The sequence below is a fragment of the Pocillopora verrucosa genome, chromosome 7 (assembly GCF_036669915.1).
Source record: "Pocillopora verrucosa isolate sample1 chromosome 7, ASM3666991v2, whole genome shotgun sequence".
Lineage (NCBI taxonomy): Eukaryota > Metazoa > Cnidaria > Anthozoa > Scleractinia > Pocilloporidae > Pocillopora > Pocillopora verrucosa.
The window spans coordinates 6,294,261-6,315,809 of record NC_089318.1 but is presented as its reverse complement, the minus strand read 5'-3'; the positions used below and the strand labels follow the sequence as shown (position 1 = coordinate 6,315,809).

At 37.2% G+C, this 21,549-nt stretch overlaps 1 protein-coding gene across 1 annotated transcript; it reads left to right on the top strand.

The window, feature by feature from the left end:
* The first annotated feature begins 400 nt into the window (after positions 1-400).
* On the top strand, positions 401-20,501 carry LOC131769971 (polycystin-1-like protein 2). Its single transcript, XM_059085697.2, has 19 exons — positions 401-519; positions 2,442-2,649; positions 6,429-6,532; positions 6,813-7,141; positions 7,765-7,906; positions 8,319-8,428; positions 8,977-9,035; positions 9,299-9,456; positions 9,981-10,701; positions 11,037-11,643; positions 11,937-12,104; positions 12,452-12,571; positions 13,509-13,697; positions 14,044-14,283; positions 14,593-15,300; positions 15,616-15,852; positions 16,211-17,476; positions 17,779-17,950; positions 18,410-20,501. Exons 3-19 carry the CDS (start codon positions 6,463-6,465, stop codon positions 20,098-20,100), a joined length of 6,987 nt encoding a protein of 2,328 aa, XP_058941680.2. The 5' UTR covers positions 401-519; positions 2,442-2,649; positions 6,429-6,462; the 3' UTR covers positions 20,101-20,501.
* The last annotated feature ends 1,048 nt before the right edge of the window (positions 20,502-21,549 follow it).

The following is a 21,549-nucleotide window of genomic DNA, read 5'->3' as shown; positions in this document are numbered from 1 at the left end:
TTTCATTTTATTTTCATAAATTTCATTTTATTTTCATAAATTTCATTTTATTTTCATAAATTTCACTTTATTTTCATAAATTTCATTTTATTTTCATAAATTTCATTTTATTTTCATAAATTTCATTTTGAGTTGTACACTCGAAGAAAGATTTAACGTCCAAGTGCGGCCATGTATTTTTCTTTATTTCCTTACGTAACCAATAAATAAAATGAGCCACTCATTCTTTTCTCATTATGCAGGAAGTGTTTAAAGTAAAAATATAATCCAAACACATTAGGGCAGTTTAAAAAGATGCCATGACAACCGTCTTCTTTCAAATGGAATGTTATGGATAATTAAAATCTTTTCATGAAGGAGACAAACAATTCGCACTTATCGCAATAATAAGTAGTTTCCACTTCTCTCTACAGTTCAATTAGGGCCAGATAATCCACATACATTTTACGGGAACGTCCACTGTCAAACAGGCCAACAAAAATCAGTGTTCGGAAATTTTTGCACAGTGTGCATGCAAAGGTAAGGTTGAAACGTTTAATTGATACATCCAGCACACAATGCAACATCTCGAGGGTTGGCTAAAATGTTACTCACAACCTTCATTAACACTTATCGCTGTTATCGGGTTAGAACACTCTTTAATCATATCACCTGAATATCATCTGCGAAAAAATAATGTTCCCCAGATGTTTCTTTAACTCACATCAATCAATTTTTGAAACGTCGGCAGCGTTGCCTTTTTCCAAAGTTATTTAACAGGAATAAATTTTTATGTTCTATTCATAGACATTTGTTTCTCGGTTTTATCAACACTTTACTACGATTTTCTGAATAAAAAATGATACAGTGAAAAAAAGAGATGATTTTGATTATCACTTAAGACCGTTTTGACAAAGAAACAATATTGATTTCTTAGACGGACTCGAGGAAAATGGCTACCCTTTCTATTTTGGACGCCTTCGATGAAATTCGATTGATGTCTTAGAAATATTATTCCACAGTGAGAAAATAAATTTTGAGTATTTCTCTGCCTGGAAGTTAAAATCAAGACTAGGGAAAAATTCATGAAAAAGAGGTATTATAATCACCGATGATAGCAAATTTATGCCATAGAGAATCAAAATAACATGATTGTTGTTTTGTCTCCGAGTAAGTTCTTAGTACCGAAGGCTTATAGTGAGTGCAATTTAGAATCAAATGGTCCTGACCAGCCGTTGTTAACATTTCTTTCATTGACCTGTTAAATCGATGATTTTGACGGAGAGGAATCCTTAAAAAACGGAAAGGAGACATGTTTTTTTCTTCTATCTTGTTGTGAGCTGAGATTGAGATTAACTTAATATTTACCACGGTTTCTAAGGGTATAGTATCAGAATAAGTGGACGTAGACATTGTGACGAGTACAGACACGGAAAAGAGGCCATTTGTTCTCGTCATCTAAGACACGATCACTACGAAACGCCGTCCAGGCCAAATATTTATACTGATTGTACCTACCGGTAAAACTCAAAGTTATATTCTCACGTACTCTTTCAGATGCAGTTACGCCGTAACTGTATCTCTGAAAGTACGTGTGAATATGGCTTAACTACGGGATACCTATCGAGTGCCATTGATAGAGAACACTGATGGCGTCGTTGTTTTATTCTGTTTCTTTTTGTTTGATGTTTCCGTTTCATGTCCTTGTTTTGTTTGGTGGCTTGTTTCACTGTCAAAACAAATATGTTTGTTTGAGTTTAGCAACTTAATTAGAATTGAAGACAATGATACGTTACTTGTAATACCGGTGATAAGGGAGGAAATCTCAGTGAAACATGTTTGTTTTTGGACTTTTTAAAGCAGGAATATAGATCCCCAAGAAAGTTGAATGTCAATATGAGTTACTCGTACAATCATGCGAGAATTACCCATAACTAAACTCAGTGCATGGGAAATTGTTTCTTATTCTCGCTGTAGTGTTTTTAAACAAATTAGCCAATCTTTGGGTCACAGTTATTGCAATCATTAAACGTTACTTCTGTTTCCGTCATTTACGTATTTGGAAGTACTGTTTGCTTTCATACGGCGGGAAAAAAAACCCTAGACAAATGCTTTACACGAGGATTAAAATGGCTGACGGCCCCACTTAGGGTTTTCATTCATTCATTATTTATATTGTAATTATTTTTTCAAACAACACTTGGGTAAGACATTGTACTGGTACCAGTTATTTAGTTTATAACTGAAGCTTCAGGGATACAAGTAGTCAATTGGACTTTAAAAATCTCATTATTTTTTTCACAGAAAAAGCTAGAAAAAAAAGACACTTTAAAAGATTGAGAACTGAATAGAAGTCTCTAAAAAGGTAGATAGAGTTTCAGCTTTAAATTTGCGAACCATACCCTTTTGTTTTGCTAATTTCACTCGCCAATAAAAATTGATTAGAAAATTTTAATTCTTAGTATTATAAAACTACACGACCAGAATTATCGTCCCTTAAAAAGGAAACGAATTTACTTGGAGTCAGTTCAAGGTGTATACCCGGCTCAAGTGACATCACTTTTTATAAAGAGCTTCAAAGGTAAATTACGTGTACTTGGCATTGACAGACTTCGAAAGATTACCATCAACAAAGGAAGAGAAAAGAAGGCAGCTGCCGATGTAAACGAGGTAGGTATTAAAAAAATATATTCTCAACCCTTTCTCAATGAACGACGTTGCTTAACCTGTAACTACGGTCTCCTCTATTCCAAGCCGGCCGAAAGACTAAATATCATTTGTACGTTCTTAATGTTACCTCCTAGTTCTGCGTCTTATCATTATCATATGTTACATTCATTATCACGTACGTTGGAAAAGCTTTATACAGATCTGTCCGTGGTGTTTTTTTCTCCTTATGAAAAAGGAAATTTCTCCCAGCTGTCAATGGATTTGCATGGAATCTTTGACATGAAGCCACATTAACATATCAAAATTCCAAAAACGGAAATTGATTTTCGTATTTTTTCGCACACAAAGAAATGACAAATAGTTTGAGAAGAACGAACTTTTTCAAGCTGTATGTTGAGAAAGTTTCAGCGTCGATGGTAAGGCGTTTGAGAAGTCGGGTCAACAGGGTATGTAAATAATCGAGTTCTTAAAAAACAGTCATCCATATCTGTTTCGAGATGTTAGTAGTCTCGACACTATTTGAGTCTTTGTTCTCTTTATTGTTACAAAATTATTTCATCGTCATTATTTCATGATTCATTCACAGCCCATAAAATGTTTGGGCAAAAAAGCTTTAAAAGAAATATGATCATCGAGGTCTTTGCATAATCAGCTAGCAAGCAATCTTTGTTAAGCAAGACAGTTTACGTGGATTTAAATTTTTAATTCTCGTTGATGAGCGCCTTGTGTATGTAAAGTCACTCAAGCAATTGAGAACTACAAAAGGTCAAAATCCGTGGGAAGAAAGTGGCTTACCACAGACTTCGTGATATGTATTAAACTGCAAAGTCTCTTTATCCCTTGCTTTGAAAATTAAATTAAAGAAATTTTGTGGTAGATTTCTAGATAAGATAGCCAAAAATGTGTTCACAAAATGATTTCACATACATCTTGTACCTATGCGGTACTAGTCGAAGTAAAAAAAAAAAATGAATGCTCTCGGGAAAGAATCGCAGTTCGATGGTTTAAATCATGATGTACACAAATTGAGAAAACGTTCTATCCTTCATTTTACTTTAAATGTTAAGATTTCCAAATATTTTGCAAATTGATGCAGATTCTAGAGTCGACAGGAGATAAGATAAGTGGCTAGACTGAATGTTGAAGAGTGGAAAATGTGAACATTCATCGCGAGAATAGGTCAAAGAAGTCCCCTACCCAGGGATTGAACCCCAAACCTCTTCCGATCTCACAAACGAACGCTTAAGCAATTGAGCGACAAGGACCCTGCTGATGAAAGTTATTCATGTATATGTTAGATTTAGAACAATTTCCAAGGGGTAAGTTTTCTGACGAGGAAAACATTGTAGCTTGCGGGCAGAGATAATTTGGATTGGGTATTCAGTTTTCTTCCGTTGCATTTTCGTTTGTTTCCGTTAGCTTTTAAATAATTTGCTCCTTTTGAAATCCTTTCAAGTGGCCTAATTTATCTGATGTATTCCGTGAAATTATCCAAGTTAAAGTGATTCTAGAAAATAATTTTTTTGTAAACAGATGCTTTTATCAGCTAGTGCCAATAATTTATGTTTTGCAACCCGTTGCGAACGAGTGGGGGAATTAAAAATCATAACTAATCTGTCACAATATTTAGCAGGGGTGCATATGATAACAAAGCAAGACAAAAATTGCTGTCAGATTTTGCCCAGTTTCGAGCTGAGGTCTGTCTACGCTGTATATGAATTTATTTTTGTTTATCGACAACCTATTTGAATATGGCGTCAAAAACGCTCTACTCACACCAGCAGAAGCTTGGAATAAATGTAGCCTCTGTGTCACATTTGACCGAATAATTTTCAGGGATGCAGATGATTTGAATGTAAATTAGGGTAACAATAATCATCAAGTCGAAAAGTTTCGAGAAATAACAAACCGCAACTTACGTCTAAACTGAACACATACGTAATTTTGAGTCTGCAAAGCTTGTTTTGCAGTCCGGGAGGGAAACATCGCGAGGCGATAAACTTCTGCGTTACATATAAAAATGGTTCAAGCCGTGAGGTACCAGACATTTTGAGGCTGACGGGTCAGTATTTTCGAAACGTATGTTAGCTTCATTTAACTGATGCTACGGACAGTTAGCTAGTTATCATTTTAATCCTTGTATAGAACGATGTTTTTTGTTTGCAATCTTAAATCAGATTTTCAAAGAAGTAAAAAAAACTGGAATACCTTGGATTATAAAAGATTTCGTATTAATAGCATGCATACGGTTTTATACTCTTCCAAACACATTGGAACAAGAGAGTACTGCGTGAAATGGTATAAAAACTTTTCTATAACTAATGATGTACGTAAGCTTTGTTTGGCAGAACTTTATTTTAGGAATGCACTCGCACTTGTTTAAGCGAGGTGAATATTTTCATCGTTTCCTAAAAAATTATCGTTAGCGGAGCTGTTAGGATAACTGGGTTTTGTAAGTTATCTAAGCTATACACCATACTTTGCTGACAAGAATACAGTCTTTCATTTCATTACCTATTCTGTTTGTCTGTTCATCCGTGTCTTTGAATAGAAAATGTAATTTCGTCCATTCGTTTGTTTAAATTCTTGACATGTTTTCAAGCATTAACAGGGAATAAAACAGAATCTAGGTTTTTTTATTACTTCCGCTACGTTTGAAATCACTCACATTATTGCATCAAGCTCTTTTTTTTAGGACTTTGAAAGGAATTTTCTTGCCAAGAATGAATTTTGGCACGTTATAGGCATAAATTACTTTTTAAATAGTGCCGTTTTCGGTAAATTCAATAAGAAGGAACATAAGTAAGTAAGTTTTTGATTGATTTTTAAGTTCGAATGTCCAATTTCTTCCTGCAATATATTACTATGACTTTTGTCATCCATTAACGTCATCTAAATCCAACTATACCGTAGAAAACGTCAAACCACAGCCTTCTGGTACTCATTCTCAAAAGGATGTAAATTTTCAATGAGCGCAAATTTTTACATAAATGGCTTCATAAGCCCTTCATCAACCCCTTTCAACTTTTCCTTGGAAAACAGGAAGCCGTATGAAGTCATAAAAATCATGACAGCACGCCAGGAATAAACCTTGCAAAAGCTGATGGTTTCATTACTGCGGTGTTAATTTCCTTCTATATGTATTCTATTTTAATACTCAGTTTTTCGTTTGACTTCAAAAGTGTTTCAAAAATCAAAGGGAGCGGTAAAGTGCCGGCCGCAAGGAAAGAAAACACGAAAACACGAAAACACGAAAACACGAAAAAGAAACATTTACCACAAAAGTTGTAATCTATGAGCGGTTATGAAAATTGATGTTAGGTTATATCGCCTTGAATTTGTCAGGTAATTTCTGGTTACATAAAACTCAGCGCGGACTCGGTCCTTTGGTGAAGAAATTACTTTATGATTAGTAAGGACGAAGTTTCGATTTAGTCTACAGTTCAATTAAGATATAACCAAGTTTACATTAAAATTTCATAGTCCATTTCCGCTGCGATTAATGTCACTTTATGGCCTTCCTTTTCAACTGACCGATCCTTCATTAGTTCTGATTACAGATTAGCATTAGCAATTTCCGTTAATTATCCTGGTTAGTACAGCAAATGAGCCATCTTAACGAGATAGACAAAACACAGGGGAACCCTAAGTGTGTTTAAAATTACAGTTGTATTAACAATTTTAAAGTTAGAGGATTTTTTAATAAAGAGGCACGAAACAAAATACTTTCCCGCTGTATGCGCGATTGAAAACAAAAGCATCTATTTCTATCACTCCAGGTCAAGAGGCAAGGATTCCCAGTGATTCGTCGACATGCTCGTCATCTTACCTTTCCTTTTATTGGCGCTTACAAGATATGGCTATGGGCAACGAAATTGTTCAGGTGAGTCAAGAGGCTATCTATGTAACACTTACGTTTGCAAAGCAACTTGTGAATTCCTTTCTTGTCACAAATTCAACAAACTTTGCGGCTGTATAAGAACAGCTTAACTTTTATTCAATAAATCAGAAACAAGAGCAGAATTACGAATATCCACGCTATATGTATCGAAAAGAGATACGAAACACGAACCTCATTTATTTGGAACTACTAGAAGTAACAGTCTAAAATTCTCTTGTAACTTTTGCTATATTTTATATAACTAGTGCTATATTTTTAACAGATGACTGCACAAAAGCCCTCGGGATGGAAGACAACAAAATTAAAAACTCTCAAATTATCGTAGTACTTGTTTACAACGACGACTATGCTAATTTTGGTTCTCAAAATGCACGGCTGCACAACTCTCTTGGTTACAGAGGTGACCCACAGGTTGCTAGAGTAAGTAATTTTTTAGTGATCAATTTCGACGAGGAAATGGTAATCACTGCCATAGCAACTCAGGGTTTTGGAGACCCCAAGGTTAATGAATGGGTTACAAGCTTCCAACTGCTTTACAAAGATTCCAAAGGTGATCAGAAGTCTGTGAAAGGCACTGATGGCCAGGCACTGGTAAGGCTATAAGACCAATTTGTAATACCTGTATTTGATTAAGTCTAAAGAGACTTCCCAAATGCTCTGAAGTTACTTACAGTTAGGCGTCTAATCAACAGATTCCTTGCTGCTCTATCATTTTTCAATAATAGATTTTCACCGACGCATTAGCAATAATTTTAGGACGTAAAGGAGTTTAATGCTGGACTATTGGAACTCTTAACTACACGTCATGTTACCCATAACAAGAACAATTTGTGAATGGGACATTATCTTTGCGCCTATTCTCCTATGAATCATAAGAACCAATTGAAATGTGTGTATCATAGATAAGAACCAATCGAAGTGCGTGTATGCGTGTACATTATTCGTCGCACGGTCTTGCTAAACAATGCACGGGTGGCGTTGAACTCAGCTTTCCCATTTCCAAGATAATTGAAGCTTTGTGGTTAAAAATTACTGAAACGGTAGATATATATGCAGACCATTGATAACTAACGTTTGACGTGTAAATCAATGATGCATGATTTGACATTACACAGTTGCTGAAATAGCACAAACGTGTGAATAAAACTGCAATAGGCACTATTTAATAATCGATTTCTACCTCACCATAACGAATAAGCTGTTTTACTTTTTAGGTATTTCTTGGAAATATGGACGGTAATACGGTAAAGCTGAACTCATTGCCCATTCCTGTACTCACGACGGTGGTTACTATTATACCACTCACTGCTAATAATAACGTTGGCCTAAGGCTGGAGCTTTATGGCTGCAAAGGAGGTTAGTGGTCCTCTTTGATTTAGATCTCATCAGTAATTATCTTCATTGTCTTCTATATAATTCTTATGACGTTACTTTGGAGAAATTGGCACTGGAGCAAAATAAAGTCCCTCAATTGATATTTTTCTTTATTCTCATCACTTGCCTAATTGATATTGTATCGATATTGTAAGGAGAGATTCTGTCTTGGCCTCTCCTGAATATGAAAGGATTGGCCTGCTTCACATGTTATATAGTTAAAATCTACTTCCAATCACGTTCCTCTCCACAATTACCATTGCTTTCATCGATGGATGATGACAATTCTATTATATCTGATAGTCTCCTCTTTTCCTTAAATTTGTGACTGCTTTAGTTTGTTTTTTTCGTTCTCGTTCTTTTTTATTTTATTCTACGTCGATGATTCTTTTAGGCCATTACTTTGTTGCTTGGTTGATGTTAAAGGAGACTCTATTTACTCTGGCTTACACGGATCCTTTAAATTATGAATATGAAGAAGCCACAGCAACAGTCTTGGATGAGGTCAGTTCGGAGAATGTTTGAATGAAAAGCCTCCAATAAATTTTATTAGATGCTGAAGTCCATTGTTACACACTAATGCTCTGTTTTAGGTCCTAGTATCCGGTTTTAAAGAATAATTTCTTATTACAGACACCAATGTCCGATTTTAGACACAAGTGTTCGATGTTAGACACAATTGTCCAATTTGGACAGGCATATAGTGTCCAATTTTCGACTATAGTGTCCGATCCTGGACCCTGCTGTTCAATGTTGGACACAGCTCACTGATTTTGGACACTTTTTGTTCTTTTGCCCTATTTCCAACAGTTCTGTTAGATTTCAGAACAAGTTTTGATTTTTACGGGAGCTTTCCACTCAATATCCATTCCGTCTCAGGAGATTCAAATCGACGAATACTTTTAATATAATGACAGGGCCATGCCAAGTCACAGGCATTATTTTTGAAAAAACTTCGCTTCCATTTACCAATATGCGTTGAAGTCAATTCGAGGACTCGAGACAGCTCCCTCTTTTTTTCGGCATTTACATTTAAAAATTTGTTCTTTCAGATCGATAGAATTCTTGGGACATCCAGGGGATTTCTTCGCGCTCGTATAATAGAATTAACGTAAGTAACCAGTTACGTCAGTGTGGATCAGTTCTAGAATTTGCACCATATCCAGCTCAATTAACCGGCTAGAAATGTTTGTCCTATTACAGGTGCCAAAGATCTGCAGTTAAATTCCTTGTGGAGACAGAAATTTTCTTTCGTTTTTCTAACTTGCAACAAAAACAAAGGACAACTTCCTTCTCATATTTCTACTACTACTGCCTTTATTATCCTTAATCCAAACAAGCGCGCAAAGGTTTGTGTCAAATTTCTTATTGCAGCCCACAAACGTCTACATCTATGGCTACAATGGTTACTGCCATGGTAGAAATCCACTGTTTACGATCAAGTGAACCAGTCCTATTGGCGAAGCTTAAAACTGCGTTGGAGGAATTCGAAACAGTTTTTGAACCAAGCTACATCAAGTTTCAGTATCCAAGTAAGACAACGCGGTTTCTTTAATATGTAAATTTACATGATGACGTCCTTTTGTTACACTTATTAATGTTCCTCGAATTTTTACTGTTTCTGACTTTATTGAGATGACAAAATTCTAATCTGTACACAAAAACGATACAAATCTTCGTTGTTGATGTCAATTGACGTCATCGTACAGATATCCTATTAACATGAAAACAGTTCAAAGAACAAATTAACTTATTTTTGTCAATCACAAGAATATAAATCAGTTTTCAACTCTTGGCATATGTTTCATGTTTCAGCAGTATAAGACCACAGTTTGTAACAAAAAGATATACTGGATGTAAATTACTTACGTTTTTAGGGCTTTGATCATGATCATTCTTTTCTGCTATTTACCCGCAAGCTTTCCTCAGGTTCGGGTAATACAATTTCGACAGTATCGTTTTCCTTTCTTATTAGAGGCAGACATAACTAAGGACTGAAATAGGAAAAGTCATCATTTAAATCGTTTTGTTGTGTTTTGTTTTGTTCTTTTTGCAGAACGATGTGGCTGTACACCGCTAAAGGCAAAGGTTAAACTTAGAAAAACGATCAAGACCGCTGAGGTGCATAGACGTTCGCAGATGCTCAGATTTCCTGTTGAGCTAGAAAACTCGTGTCAATCTAGCGGATCAAAATTCTACTCCTGGACGGTCTCAAAAATAGACAAAGAAACTGGCTTATTTGGTCCCTTACTCAAGTTAGGGAAAAAAATGTGGTTCTTTTTACCTCTACGTATGATAGGCGTTGGATATGCTTACATCCAATGTTTGGTGGAGATTTCCGGTAATACTGGCTCCATAGCTTACGACTACGGATACATAAGAGTCGTTCGAGATCCCCTCGAGGCACGTATCACTGATATATCCGATTCATCTTCAAAAATCATATTAAGTGGAAAGGAATCTCGTGATACTGGCAACAGGAGGTCTGGAACACGAGGTCTGCGGTTTGCTTGGTTTTGCAGGCTCGGAAACGAAACCTTTTCGCATGAGGTTGAGCTTGTTGTGGACAGGCCACTTGGTAGAACTAAGAGTAACTCAGGATGTCTGGGATTTGGCCCTGGTAGACTCACCTCTACGGGTGAAGTATTAACCCTGAATATAACGGATATGATCAAAAGCAAGATGTATATCTTCAAGCTCATTATCGAGAAAGACGTCAGGAATGCAAGTGCTGTATATGAATTTACTGTAAAGCCTGTCGTGTCAATCAGCGTAAGGTAAAAATGCCAAGAATGACCCTTGACAAAAAGAAATGAAAAAGGCAAAGATAAGTCCAAATTTCATTGCGAACTTTACTCTGGGCTGATTGTAATGAATTTGACCATTATATGCCAGTACTTTTTATGAAGTTTGCAACTGCAGATTTTTCCATTCGACCACTTGGTCAGTGTTCCTAAACAAAAAAAAGGCATCCTTTTCCTTTTAACGACAAATTAATTTTAAAAAAATTAAAAAATCAGCTGCCTTTTTATTTTCCCTTGAGGAGAGTAAGAGTAAAACTCTATGTACAACAGAGTTAATATAATTCGCTTTTTCCTTTGTTTTTTATAAGGTGCTTATCAAATTGTGGTGAAAAAGTCACCCCGCAAGATTATCTTCTGTTAGAGGCTCACTGCGTGGGAGATTCGTGCAGCAGAGTCTCAAAATACGAGTGGAGTGTTCATTTAGTTAACCAAGAGGACCTCTCCGTTCAAGAGATCCATCATAAACGAATTTATCCGCAAATGAACAGCCAACGTTTTTTGATGGAAGATGTTTCCAAATTACAAGACGACAGAAATAAACAAATTATCTACGTCGTTAAAGCCGTGGCTAAACTGGACGAGAAAACGCAGTTTGAAGGAAAGTTTACCTTTGTAGTTAACTCACCTCCTAGGAAAACTCCAAAAACCAGATGTCACGTCACACCGATGGAGGGTGAAGCAGTTTTAACAGATTTTATAATCTCATGTTCGGGCTGGAATGACGAAGATAAACCGCTTATTTACGAGTTCAGGTATCAGGACAAATACGGCATGGTCCTTATTCAAACTGGACGTCTGAACAGGGTAATTACGAAACTTCCGGTGGGAAAAGCCACGGAGGATTATTCGCTGGTTCTTGAGGCCCAAGTAGGCGACTCATTTAAAGACTTCACTGAAACCCGTCTTCTGGTTAAGGTACTCATAACAATCAACACTCTTTTTTCTTTTTCACGTGAATAGCCAGTTTTCTCAAAGAGGCCAGATTGCTTTACTCTGCATTGACCCTTTCAGACCCGGCCTTTTTTGCAGCCAAAGAACTTTTCGAAAAAAATCAGTCGAATTTGTTTTTAATTTTAAGGAGAAGGGTAGCCTGAAATTAGAAGTCTGTCTCAATTCACCGAAACCTTTATCAAGGTGATACCACTTTTTCAAAGGCGAATTCATAATATTTGCAGCTTAAGTTGCTGTTTTTTTACTATGTACTGTAGGTACGTCCACCCAAGCAGTCTGAATTAAAGAATGGACTTGTTGACAAGCAGCTTAACGTCATCCGGGACTTGGTGCAAGCTGGTGATGCTGACCGAGCAACCGAACTTGCATTTATGTTGATGTCAACTGTGAAGGACTTTAGTGATGAATCATTTGAGGAAAAATCGGTACGAAGTAATGCTAGAGAACATAATTTGAAATTTTCATAATAGCGAGTAGGATCTTGTGAAATTTTCCTTTAGGTGAGTCTTTTTGAGGGTAGCGGTTTGGGTGTATTCGACAACCTTCGTTTGGAAGAATGCTCGGTAGTTGTGCAAACCAGAGACACACCCTGCTTAACCTCTTTGGGTTACAATTTACTCAGACGTAAACGCGAAAAATTGTGTTAACACGAAAAAGTGTCTCCTACAGTTAAGATATATGGTGCGTAAGATAAAAATTAAAAAAAAAAAAACGCTTGTAGGACTCTTACTTAGGAGTTGCTTTTATCTGTCCCTTTTTGTTTTTTTGACAGAGTTCCATTTTACACGACATAAAAGATTTAAAAGTAAATAGCGTGGTTCATGTTACAAAAGTCACGGCTGTGGTTGCCTGGGCAACGGAGGATAGGAAAACTGTTCCCATGTCTTTGCGAGTAAGGTTACTTTACGTTACTACATATAATATATATATAGGGTAATTGAGTATTATCACATAAACTGCGGTGTTATACAGGGATTTCCGGCCCTGAGAAAAGCCGTAACAACATACGTGAAAAATATCGTTTTTTTTCACGTTTGTTGATATAGTCAATCAGCTGCTGACACGTCACTCGCCTTTGGCGCCACTCGGTCAGGTTGATGAATGAACCGCAAAGCCTAAAACACTAAAAAATACGTATTGCTGACAGACAGTGATGTTCAAACTTTCCTAGAAAGAGAATAAGACTAGTGTACTAAAAGAAAAACCGAAAGTTATGTATTCAGCGGCTTTGGTGTTAGCATTTCTCTCGGCTGAGGCAACTGGAAGATTTATCACTGGCTTATTTTGGCCGTTTGCCTGAAAGGCTTCTTCTGTCGGTAAGGACAAAGTCAATAAATGAGAATTTTGTAAATTGAGAATTACGACCATTGTTGGTTTTGTAATCATGATTCAACGCATTTTTCAATCTTAAGAGTTAGCGCCAACGCACTCTACGATTGTTATTCGGGGATTGTCGATTCATTTATTTTCATTCGTTTATGAAGTCGGCTTTTCTTCTCAGTAAAGATAAACAAAATAATACATGGTTTCTGGTAGATATGGAATTTCTCTTCTCGTGTTCAACTCGACATCTCACTATTGGTGGGTATATGGTGACGAGAAACAAGGACAACTTATACCAGATATGTATATAGGCTAGAATTAAGCTTGTCGATGGCCAACATAGCTTTAAGGGGATATATTTTATTAGGTATTTCTCTGGATGTAAGGATACCACAAAACATTTCTACCAAGGCTGACTGTGCATTCCATATCAACAACACAATACATCGAGTCACAATATCTGTTTTCACTACTGAAAGAGACTTACCACCCTTTTGTTTCACAAGGCTAACGCGTTGACCCTCCTGACTGAAGCCACAGACTTCATGGCGTTACAGTTCACTTCAAACAGTACCCACGATTCCCAGCTTGCAAAGAATGTTAGCTCTGGTCTCCTCAATAGCATTGGAAGTATTTTAAACATTTCCTCAAGAGATGCCAAAGTAGAAACAAGAGACAATTATGTAAAAGAAAATGTAGGTGAAATTGTGCTTGACCGTTTTTGAATTTGATTTAGAGTTTTGCTTTTTAAATGTTAACGTGGGAAATTGCTCTATACTGCTATTTGATTACTAAGATGAATACTGTTGCATGCCTTGAGAACTGATCACCAACTATCCTTTACGACATTTTTAGAAACTGTCTTGTAACATACGGCAATATCGCCCCCCCCCCCTCGAATTTCATGAAAACTGTACTCAGGGAAACCTTCTAAGGTTTCTCTGTCAGGAGTACTTAAAAGTATAAGTTAAACTAAGCCCACAATAGTTGGAAAATGATTAGTTCTTATAAAAAAATTAAAGTTCTTCGCTTGTGCCGTAGGGAAAGGAAACAACAATGAAGACAATGGAATTAATCAGAAAAGTCGGCGAAGTCCTCCATGTTACTGACGATAACCGCCAAAATAAAACAGTGGTAAAATCTAACTTTGTTGACATAGTGATCTATAGAGAAAAATCGGAAGATCTCAGTGGGAAGAATATTAGCGAGAGTGGAGCTAGTGTTGTCATACCTGACTCGAAGGATGTATTTCCCAACGCAAACGAGAGTGTCACAATACAGGTACGTCGACTCTATTTTATCGTTCTTTGGGTTACCCTTAAAAAAATACTCTTTCACTGAGGCAAAGAGATATCCGTCACAGTAAACGCTTTCGAAAAGTTTGGCCCGAATCATAGACAAACTTTCAGCTTCAGCATAATTGGAATGAAAATGGAAGTAATTACCTCTTCCTCATCATATTAACTTCAGTACTTCACTTCAATCAGGGAGTATATCAATCTATATATATATATATATATATTATAAAATTTGCCGAGGTTAATTGATACGATCCACTTATATATTTCCTTGTGGCTCTTTCCACTTCAGATGATGACATTTAAAGAAAATCCTTACACGTGGGATAAGACTGCACTGAGTATCAAATCATCTGTTATTGATATCACCCTAAAAGGTGGCGCGGGCTTTGAAGTACAAATAAACAATCTCAGCCAGCCGTTCGTACTGCATATACCTTATAGGGAAACAAACAGAGACTTGAAAGCCGAGAAAGAAAAACGACCATTGTTCTTACAACCAGGAAAATTTCGATACCACGCTCTTGTTATCCCTACAGAAAACCACCTTGTGTCGTTGAGGATCGCCACCGTCGGAGATCACCAGCTAGCTATTTACTTCGGGAGAGAATTTAAACCTACTGTCAGCAACTACACTTTTGTCAATAACTTACCAGATGTATCGTCCTGCTACGGCAATAACAGTCTCAGGTTGACGAACTGCAGCGATGATATTCATGCTCTCAAACTTATTGGATATCCTCCTGGTCTTTATTATGTTGGTATCATAAGAGTTCCTCCTACTTCCAGATTCCGGAGGTCATGCATTAATAAAGGAAGGCGTGCAAAGAGATCCTGCGTTCAGGTTAAGGATCCACCCACCACACCACCCCCAACTCCTAGAATTATCACAATGCGATATAATGCGACAACAGACGTTAACTACACTTTCTCCGTAAATATAGCGGCGTGTTTGTTTTGGTCGGAGCGAGAAGAGAGATGGTCGAGTAAAGGATGTCAGGTATTTAATTGTTATAAGAAATTAAAATACTTTGAGTGAAGATAGAAAAGAAAAAAGGCTCGGAATAGTAAAGATCTAGACACACCCCATAGTTAGTATTTTAGGCACTTTGAACAAATTAACGCTCTTCGTTCTCTATGATAATTCGTGAAAATAATGGTAAAAATACCAACATTCCTTTCAAATATTTATATTGGGCAGTATTCCTCATTAGATTCTTCTCAAAGCTATTTTTTCATTTACTTGAGAATAGAAATCGCCAGAGTTGACACGATATCGATGAAGTCACTTCATTCAATTAACTCTTGATCTTAGGTTGGCCGTGGATCAAAGCCTGGAAGAGTCCACTGTCTGTGCAACCATTTGACGTCATTTGGCGGAGAGTTCTTCGTGGCCCCAAATCCTATTGACTTTGACAAAGTTTGGGAAGAGTTTGGCAGATTAGAAGCGACAGGAAATTATGCTGTGTTGGCAACAGTTTGCAGCATGTTATGGTTTTATTTCGTTGGTTTGGTATTTGCACGAAGAGCTGACAAAAGAGACGAGTTGAAGGTATCTTTAAAATGTCTGTTCATGCAAATTACTTCACCCTGCAATTAACTGTTCCAGAAGACAGACAAGTTTTGCCGTGGCTTGTCTTTGACTATATAGAAAAAGTCATTGCAGCGTTGAGGTTGTAATTTTCAGGTATGGAGTGGAGATACATGTTAGCGAATGACTTAAAAGAATTTTTTATATCGTGTTACGAAACTGCTCAAGCCGCGCTTGAGTTTAAAGAAGATTTTTGCAGTCGGAAGCACATCTTGCCTGATCATTCAGCCATGTATGTGCTGATACTGTATATATAAATTTAGCAAAAATTGTCCACACTATGTCCTTTTTCACGTAACTTTATCTTTTTTCACCAAAGGTGATTGCGGAGTTTGACCTCTCCAGTCCACAGGATGGTAACCACACGTATGCCATTTCGATACAAACTGGCGCCTGGCGAAACTCTGGAACGACAGCAAACGTGGGACTAGTATTATTTGGCGAAGAGAGCGTCTCAAATCCGATTTTTTTTGCACATCAACACTCAGAAAGGATATTCTTTGCAAGGGGAAGCGTGAACACATTCACCTTGTCTCTTGAGAAGTCTTTAGGTTCCCTTTATAAGGTAAATGTATGGCACGACAACTCTGGAAAAAATCCATCATGGTTTCTTCTCGAAATAACCATAGAAGATCTCAGAACAAGAGAAAAATGGCATTTTGTTGCTAATAGGTGGCTTGCTGTTGAGAAAGGCCTTGGGGAAATAGAGCTGGAGCTACGAGCTGCTTCAAATGAAGACCTATTGCAGTTCAGGAACGTATTTCATTCACGTACCCAGCAAGCCGTGGGAGATTCCCATTTGTGGTTTTCCTTGTTTACTAAGCCACCTCACAATCAATTTACGCGATGTCAAAGACTTTCCTGTTGCATGTCAGTGATATTCTGTGCCATGGTAACGGGAGCAATGTTTTATCGCTTTGGTGCCCAAGCCACTGATACCTTTCACCTTGGACCGCTAAAGTTAAGTTGGACAGAAATAAAGATAGGTATTCAAAGTGGCCTTGTGGCTATACCGGTCAATTTCCTGGTTGTAACCATCTTTAGGAACTCAAAGTACAGTGGAGATCAAGGAACGTCTTCAGGATGCTTACCACACTTCTGCATTTACATTGGCTGGGTCCTGTGCATATCTGCAATGTTTGCAAGCGCTGCATTTACTGTCTTCTATAGTCTATCTTGGGGTGCTGAGATCTCTAACCAATGGCTTGTGTCGATGACATTGTCTTTTTTTCAAGACGTGTTACTCGTTCAACCTTTCAAGGTGTTATGTATTATTTGTTTACTTTCCATGGTCGTAAGGAAGCCAGTAAACCATGAAGAGGTGTGCCAATCACAATATCAACCTGAACATCATTCTGTTCGCACTGACGAGTTAACACAAGAAGCAAGGATTTTAAAAATGGACGAAATTGAAGACGCGCGCCGAAAGCGGCACAGGGAAGTGAAGTCATTTCGTGCCATTGTGGAAATTTATTTTTTTATTGTATTCATCTCACTCTTTATGATCGTTTGCTACGGGAATAGAGACTCCTTGAGGTATAGTGTCACAAAATCTGCGGAAGATCTTTTCAAAGGCTTTGCAAAGGTAAGTCGACATAAGTTTGGTGCACGCAAAAGAAACTATCAAGCTTGTAATACAAGGAAGTAAATTAGGTTTTGTCTAAGCTTTGCTTGGACATTATCTACTCTTTCAAGGTTATGGAAAACTTTTGACGCTATTGTAGATATATAAAAACATTCCTGCTTAATTTTGTTCGGGATTGACTAGGCTTTCAAAATGCCGTGTATGAACGCCATTTAGGGCAGCTTCTAATTTCGTAACCCAGCCGCAATTTAGGAAATTTATTTTTCACGGTTTCTAATAATACTCAAAATCTTTTTTTGTAGGTTAATGACAAGTATTCTTTGTGGAACTGGGTGAGGAGTACATTTGTCCGCGGACTGTTTGACACCCGTTGGTACAATGGTGAACTGTTCGACTATGAGGAGGGTTTCATTGCCAACAGAGAAAATTTTCTGGTCGGAATGCCAAGACTTAGACAAGTGCGTATACTCCCAGGTACGTCTACAGGTCGTATGCGATACGTTTCTTAGCTTTTAGCACAATTCAAGACATACCCATCTCATAGGATGCTCAAATTAGCAAAATTTTGAAGAGCGCATTATGTAAGTCGGCCTCTCCACGAGCAGAGACAACAGCCGGTCTCAAATCACGATATGGTCGTCTAGTACCTTCCTTTACAGTCTACACATATGTTATTTATATCGCAATCTATTTTCCAACTGAGGCCACTCTAATGCACTTATCTTTTAGTATTCATCAAAATGCATTGTAACCTTCTTCGTCGTCTTAATAATATCCGAGGAAAATGAAGTAAGCAAGATGTAAGACTGATTTTAAGAACAAGCTTTCTGTCCAGTGAACGGCCTAAAGGAATATTCATTTATGTAAGTTGCCACGCAAAGGAAATTATAAAGACTATAGAAAAATACAGCCCATACATTTTTACCTTCACAGAAATGTATTGTGACGTATACAACCAAGTAGAAGGACTAGTTTTTCCACGATGCTTGCCCTTGTATGACACTCATGAAGAAGATACTACACCATATTACAAACCTGAGTGGATACCAGTCAGCAACTTTTCTGGGTTTGCAAGCAGTGACGATGAAATAAATCTGTTGTGTCCAAAACCGTGGCAATATATAACTGCGGATTTACTAGGTACTGTTCCATTCAAAGGTAAAATGGCTACGTACGGAGGTGGTGGGTACGTAGCAAATCTAGGTTACAACTCTGAATCAGCTCTTGCTGTGATTAATAGCCTGGAAGAGAACAGATGGATAGATGACAAAACAGCAGCTGTTTTTATTGAATTCACCGTGTTTGATCCTTCGACGTCCTTATTTGGAGTTGCGAAATACGTTTACGAAAGATTACTCACAGGAGGCGTTCTTACAAGCAGTAACGTGAAAGCGATTACTGTATATTTACCTCATAGCTCCAACAGTTTCAGGTTGTTTTATCTTCTATCTCAAGCACTACTTATGCTGATCATCGTTGGTTTCGCAATTATGGAGATGGTAAAAGCATTTCGCGGGGGTCACTCGTATTTCAGGCAATTTTGGAGCTGGGCTGATATGTTGCTATTATTTGTCTCGGCCGCTGGGATAGGAATAATGTTTTATAAGGAGAAGTTCATGCGAGATTACGTGACCAACGTTCGCGAAAATCCGTATGACAACTGGAGCACAGATCATATTGTACTATGGTCCGAAATTGAAGATTATCTTCTTTCAGTAGTGATGTTTTTAGCGACAATAAAATCTCTGCGACTTATTCGTTTTAATCATCACATTTATCAAATGAGGTTTACTCTTAGAAGCTCACTGACTCCACTTTGCTCTTTCATGGCGATATTTCTTGTCGTTGTCGTATCATTTGCCTCATTTGGTCTGCTGTCTTTCGGATCTTCGATTGATAACTACTCTTCTCTACCCTTAGCAGTTGGATCACTGCTTCAGATGCTCATTGGCGGTAGGTTTTCATATTATCAACTCAAGTTCGCAGCCGACGGTTTTTTGGGTCCTCTATTTCTTTTTCTGTATCTGATGACTTCAATGGCTGTGGTGCTCAATACATTTGTGGCAATTTTGAACGAGTCGTATTCAACGTCGAGGATAGAGAAATCAAAAGATATAGATGACATTGATTCCGTTGAATTGGCTCAGTACTTGATGTCTTGTATAAAATCGTGGATTGGTTTTTGTCGCAGTTTTTACGAGTTCTTAAAAGAAAGTGTGAAATGCAGAAGAGTATTCACTCCTCAAAAGCCTGTTAATGAATATCATTCAGTACCTTCCTCCAAGACGAGCCATTTGGTTCCAAGGCTAGCATCTATGGAAAGCTTAAATGAGATCGAAGAAGACTTATCAAAGTTATCACTTGTGGATGATTTGCTATCTAATGTGCAAGCACGTTTAAGACGAATATCTGAACAGACACTACTTGAGGAAAGTCTCTATACACTCCAAACGACCAATGAAAGCAAAAACTCTTCAGAGTATAAACTTGACTTTGAAAGTGATTCCGACAGTTTTCTTGAAGTAGTTGGATATCCTTCATCTGCTTCCTCGACGTTAAATTTTGATGATATTTTTTCATTTCATGGTTTGTCGGAAAGTGATATATCAGAAACTCGTTTATAACTTGAAGCGAAGGATTTTATCTTCTTTAGGGATTCTATAGCCGAAAATGAACTTTGAAGCATTATCTAACAGTGTTTTGATGACCATTTGAGATAATTTTTCATTTTGCTTCCTCACTTGAGAACCAGCATCATGGACAGACAAGATAATGCCACACAGTTTGAAAAAAAAAAAGGAACACTAAAGTGAGCTCGTCGTTGACATCGTTGCTTTCTTTTCGCAATGTCACACCTTCAAGGAAACAGACACAACATGCCTTCGTCCAAGATGAAAATTTGAATATGAATTATATATTGTCATTGTTAGTAATGAAAACACGGATATCTTATTACAAACTAATAACATATATTGTATATTAGGGAAAATAGAATCCCTCTCAAATAAAATCAAATAGTACTCAGATGTTAACCATTTAAAAATAATTATTCTTCTAATAAAAGATGCGGATTTTCTTTTCCAGTTTGTCGCTTTATTTTTGTTCAAGCTTTATTCAACGACCATAAATAAATGACCCATCATACATTCCTCCATACATGACGAGCCAAAAAGGATGCAATAGAATTGCACAGTTCAAATATATGACTTTTATATATTCACAGCCGTTTATTCACCACTTCACGGGTTTATTTGGAAACCACACAGTGGTTGGCTTGTTAGCTCAGTTGGTAGAGCACTGCACCGGTATCGCAAAGGTCATGAGTTCAAATCCCGTACAGGCCTGAATATTAATTTCAGGCCTTCTTTTCATTACTGCTTAAGTAGAGTTCATTACTCCGAAGATCGCTATCATATTCACGTCTTTATCCGCAGTTCAAATATATGACTTTCATATATTCACAGCCAGAATTATTTATTAAGACTTTTTTAAAGCATGAAAAAGTCATTCCATATCAACTGCCTGACAATGAAAAGGCTTGTTTTTTCACTTAAAAAGTTGGGTGTGAAATTTTTTTCATTGCATATCGCGCGTTTTCTACTCCATTGAGGTATTTTCAAACAATTTTCTGATGGTCCTTTTTATTTCGAGTGGCTGCGTTTTTCGGGAAGTAGCTTTTGGGAAATGAAATAGAAGCAAGCCTGATTAGGAACAATTGTGTTATAGCCCAAGAAAAAGCTAATTGGCTTTTTGGGTATGTATGTCTATTGAGGAAGATTTCTAATAGCATAAATGTTTGAAAAAAGGATTTTTTTTTCACAGTGCATTATATTTTGGCAGGCTAAACTATTGGTAAACCTAGAAGTCTTTACGATTATTTCCTCATTTAAGAATACGGGAGCAGTGCTCTATCACTAAGTCCTCGATGAAAATCCAGGTTTACAATTAGCGACATTGTTCCTCCTGAATATCTCTTATTCGGCAAGATTATTTTCGCGATATACGGTGCAGGAAGGGTAATTTAATTATTCAGGGTGCAATACTGTCTCTTGCATATTCAGAAGCTAATTTAT